At 48.0% G+C, this 5,203-nt stretch overlaps 1 protein-coding gene across 1 annotated transcript; it reads right to left on the bottom strand.

Annotated features, from left to right (window-relative positions):
• Positions 1-3,760: 3,760 nt before the first annotated feature.
• LOC116547003 (autotransporter adhesin BpaC-like) lies at positions 3,761-5,186 on the bottom strand. The gene has a single exon (XM_032273105.1). It carries the CDS (start codon positions 4,940-4,942, stop codon positions 4,148-4,150), a length of 795 nt encoding a protein of 264 aa, XP_032128996.1. The 5' UTR covers positions 4,943-5,186; the 3' UTR covers positions 3,761-4,147.
• Positions 5,187-5,203: the final 17 nt, after the last annotated feature.

The raw sequence follows: 5,203 nt of genomic DNA, 5'->3' as shown, positions 1-5,203 counted from the left end.
CCCAGTCTTTACAAAACCAAAATGTGGCACACATACACCATGGAACACTGTGCGGCCATAAAAAAGAGAGAGCTCATGTCCTTTGCAGGGACATAGATAAAGCTGGAAGCCATCATTCTCAGCAAACGAACACAGGAACAGAAAACCAAACACCACATGTTGTCACTCATAAGTGGGAGTTGAACAATAAGAACACATGGACAAAAAGAGGGGAACCTCACACACTGGGGCATGTCAGGGGTAGGGGGCAAGGGGAGGGAGAGCATTAGGATGAATACTTAATGCATGTGGGGCTTAAAACTTAGATGATGGATTCATAGGTGCAGCAAACCACCATGGCACATGTGTACCTGTGTAACTAACCTGCACATTCAGCACATGTATCCCAAACTTAAAGTAAAATTAAAAAAACAAACCTCGGAATCAAGATTGCTAAGGTACTGTGTGATATTTTGGCAACAGTGTTCGAAAGAGTTTGACTTTTAATTCAGCTTTCTTGTCATGTCTTTTACAGAATTTGCCATCATGATTTTCCCAGTTAAAAGACAGCAGTGTGAGCGTGTTCTTGTACCCAGAAAATTGAAGTTACTTCTATTTAAAATATAGATAGACTCACAGGGAGACAATAAGCATGGACGTTTGCATGATGGAAAGATATTACTTGCATTAGTTTTTAGGTGATGGTTGTTTTACCCGTGGCGCAGTGCACACATGTGACATGCGCAGACAGCTGCCTTCTTACACTGTTACCACCACCCAGATGTAAATCCCCGGCAGTCGCTATGCAGCTAATTTCCGGGCAGTAACCCCAGGACGTACCTACCCTGATCATGATCAACACATTTTAACTTTATTTTTAAACACCATATAAATGCAAACCTACAGTACGTACTCTTTTGTTTCTGGTTGAAAATGACATGTGAATATGTGAATTTCACCCATGTTCCACGTGATGAAGCGTTTGTTATTTTGTACTGCTGAGTCAGTGTATAACATTGTAGAAAGTTAGCACAACTAGTTTACACCTCCGTGTTTTTTGCATTCACTCTGCTGTTTCTCATGATGGTTGCTTGAAACAAGGCTTCTCTGTAAAGTCCCCCAGGTGGCCACCAATATCCTCGGTTCATACATGTCTCTTGGACGTAGATGGCAGGAGTGGGACTGTAGGGTCACAGGTGCTGATGACTGTAGTACACACTAGAAAGCCATTTATCAAAATGGTTGAAACTAAGTATGTTCCCAGAGTAACCTGACAGTTCAAGTTCCTCCACATCCTCACCACACTTTGCATTTTTGTCTCTGATAACGTGCCTACTCTGGCGGGTGTAAGAGTGAGAAACTAGTTTCAATGTGTACTGTGCTCATGACTTGGGATTGAGTGCACTTTCATGTGCTGAACTTGCTGAGGTTTCTAGGATTTTGATAAGTCATACAACATTCTGAGTTCCTGAATAACTATTTAAGGTGCTTTGTTAGAAGAAGAATCCAATAGGGAAAAAGGCAGAGGGATATGGAACAATGGAAAGATATTAGCAAGGACAAGCTAGATTTCAGAAAAAAAAAAAAAAATAGAAAAGACAGATAAAATGGACATGTCACTAAAAATGGACAAATATCACAACAAAGCAATTTAGAGAAGGCAAAATGTGGGTAAATAAAAGTCACACGAACACATGTTCTGATCCATCTGAGGTGAAAGAAACCCCTGTGGAGCCCAGTCTGTGTGGGAGGAGCTGCCTGGAAGGGCAGGCAGCAAAGCAAAAGGGCTTGGGGGGAGCAGGATGGGAGTGGCAGGAGCTGCCAGAGCCCCCTCAGCGGGAAGCCAGGGAGGGGGTTTGGAAATCAGCCAGCCAGGGGCAGGGGCAGGCAAAACCTACAAGTTCCTGTGGATGCCCTAGGATTGTGCAGTTACTTCCGAGTGAGGCATGAAACCAGTGAGTGTTGAGCAGACAACTAATGTTGCAATTTAAAAAATAAAAATAAATTTCCAGCCAGGCCGTGGAGCTTCAGAAGCTCTTACAACTGGGATATTAAGGAGGTCAGCCATCCAACAGGATGTCCCTCAGCACATAGTAACATTAAGTGTGCACCCTCCATGCAGCTAGTCCACTGTGGTCCACGAATGGAGGGAAACGCGCAGGAGGAAGTCCTCACTGGTCACGTGGTATCGGCAGCAACCTGGATGCTCAGCACAGGGTTTAAACTAAAATGTACTTTACACAATGCTGACCCTTTGGAAGTAATGGAAATGGTTCACATGCACACGTGGATGAAATTAAATGTTTAAGTCTTAGAAAAGATAGTTTAAATCTTAGAGTTTAAATCTTAGAAAAAATAACAAATAAACCAGATGAGGCCTAAAGAGGAAAAATTATTTGCTTAAGAAATGGAAACACACGATGAATTCTAAGTATCTGTAGAGATGATTTGGAAGTCGGAGTGGAACCACATGATTTACACTTGAGTTGGTGACTCGGAGATGGAGGAAAACATGATTAGAAATGGTGATAAAGAAAAATATGAAAGGCTTTTAGGTGGCTGATGATGAGTGTTAATAGTGTGAGTAAACTCTGCGCTTCTGGGTCCCAGGAAACGCCGACAGAAAGTGCCACACATGCTCTGCTGGCACAGCTGGCAGGAACAAGTGACCTCCCTTCAACCCACACCCTTTATTTAGGATTCCAGGCTGTCCTGACCCCTCTCTGACATCGTGAGCAGCTTCAGAAAGGAGGATCAGGACAGCCAAGGCTCTCCACCTGAGATGCCCCTGTGTGTCAGAGGCAGGAAGGCTTTGGGGTCTGAGAGCAGTGTAGGACAGTGAGGGACACTCCTGAGATGGCCTCTCCCAGATGGAAAGTGACTCAGAGCCTCCAGGAGAGTTTGGTCATCAGGGAGCCCACTGGGTAGGTTTGGGTGGCAACACTGACCTGCTGGGACACACCGTCACCTCCCGGGTCAGCTGTGAGAACTCAGGGCAGAGGGGCCCAGGAACAGGCGGGTCACAGCTCTTATTTCAATGCAGTGGCTCTGCTCCCGTGAAGGTTTTGGGAGATGTAAGGTGGCTTCGGAAAGCTCAGGCTCCACAGCAGAGTGTCAGAAAGCGGAGTCGCATCTGAACCATACCCAGGGCTCCTGTCTTTACCCTCCTCAGTCACTGTACAGAGGAGGAGGCACCTCACCTGGGGACAGGGAATCCACAGTTAGCTCTGCTCCACACACCCGCCCTCCTCACTATGCTGATTCTGACCCACAGTCCCTCCCCTCTGTCCAATTTAGGGTCTGTGGCCCAGGCAGGGCCGGCTCAGCCACCCTCAGCATCCGAAGGTTCTGAACAAATGCCACAGCTGTCTGCACTGAGCACAGCAGCAACACTGGCAATGTTGACAGCTGGGACCAACATGACACATTCTTCACATACACACGCTTTGAACATTTTCTGTCACTGCGCTTTTTAAGTCATTTTCTTCAAGGGGACTTTTGCTATGCCAGATAGTTTCAATATTTACGTAGAGCAATGCTTTTTCTCAAGATCAGTATTTTTGTGTCCTAAAACAACTATATATATATGTGTGTGTGTGTGTACATATATACACAACTATATATAACTGTACACATATATGTGCATATATATACAACTATGTATATATATATATACACACACATATGTATATAGTTGTATAGATGCACACATACACATGTGTTCATATAAAAAACATCTGAATTATATCTCAAAGTTGTTAAAAAAAAGAACGGCTTGATATTCTAGTGCTAAGGGATGGCTTTATTTAAAACATAAATAGCTTCCAGTAGATTCCTCTAAAAATATTATAGCAGGGATTTCCAGATCACCCCTACTCCCACCTTTTTATAATTTTTGACTATTTTTCAGTCTTGAATTCAATGAGATGAAGGTGGAAGAAAGCGTTTAGAAAGCCAGTGGGTGCAGGAGAGCTGGTGTCGGGTGAGGCAGAGTAGGGAGAGATGCGCCTTTAAATGGAAGCATCTGGAACCCACAGAAAGCAAGGGTGAGGTGGGCAATCTTCCTGCAGAGCTACCAGAGAAAGGCTTTAGACCCAACACTCCTGTTCACAAACACAGAGAGGGGAATCTGTTTTCTTAAAACAACTCTTTCTATCTGGAAATAGAATTAATGAAAAGGGGAAAATTCCGGTCTAGGGAAGATGCCCCCGGCCATGGATGTTGTCCCATCGGTGGATGACGCCACAGCAGTTGACGACGTCCCATCGGGGGATGACGCCCCAGCAGTTGACGATGTCCCATCGAGGGATGACGCCCCGGCAGTTGACGAAGTCCCATCGCTGGATGACACCCCAGCAATTGACGTCCCATTGAGGGGTGATGCCCCGGCAGTTAACGTCCCATCGAGGGATGACGACCCAGCAATTGACGTCCCATCGAGGGATGACGCCCCGGCAGTTGACGATGTCCCATCGCTGGATGACGCCCCAGCAATTGACGTCCCATCGAGGGAAGATGCCCCAGCAGCTGACGACGTCCCATCACTGGATGACGCCCCAGCAACTGACGTCCCATCGAGGGATGACGACCTGGCAGTTGACGACGTCCCATCGAGGGATGACGCCCCGGCAGTTGACGACGTCCCATCGGGGGATGACGCCCTGGCAGTTGACGAAGTCCCATCGCTGGATGACGCCACAGCAATTGATGTCCCATCGAGGGATGACGCCCCGGCAGTTGACGACGTCCCATTGCTGGATGACGCCCCGGCAGTTGACGACGTCCCATCGAGGGATGACGCCCCAGCTGTGACGATGTCCCATCGCTGGATGATGCCCCAGCAATTGACGTCCCATCGAGGGATGACGCCCCGGCAGTCGATTACGTCCCATCGAGGGATGACGCCCGGCAGTTGATGAGGTCCTATCGGGGGATGATGCCCCGGCAGTTGACGACGTCCCATCGAGGGATGACGCCCGGCAGTTGACGCCGTCCCATCGGGGGATGACTCCCCGGCAGTTGACGACGTCCCATCGAGGGATGACGCCCCGGCAGTTGACGACGTCCCATCGGGGGATGACGCCCCGGCAGTTGACGAAGTCCCATCGCTGGATGACGCCACAGCAATTGACGTCCCATCGAGGGATGACGCTCTGGCCCTTGACGACGTCCCATCAGGGGATGACGCCCCGGCAGTCGACGACGTCCCATCGGGGGATGACGC

The sequence above is a fragment of the Sapajus apella genome, unplaced genomic scaffold (genome assembly GCF_009761245.1).
Source record: "Sapajus apella isolate SASKATOON/1434 unplaced genomic scaffold, GSC_monkey_1.0 scaffold1831, whole genome shotgun sequence".
Taxonomy (NCBI): Eukaryota; Metazoa; Chordata; class Mammalia; order Primates; family Cebidae; genus Sapajus; species Sapajus apella.
This window is presented reverse-complemented; position numbering and strand designations above follow the sequence as displayed.

What these genes read in the sequence shown, in the direction of transcription:
- LOC116547003 (XM_032273105.1), bottom strand. Translation starts at nt 4,942, where the DNA reads ATGGGACGTCGTCAACTGCCGGGGCATCATCCCCCGATAGGACCTCAT.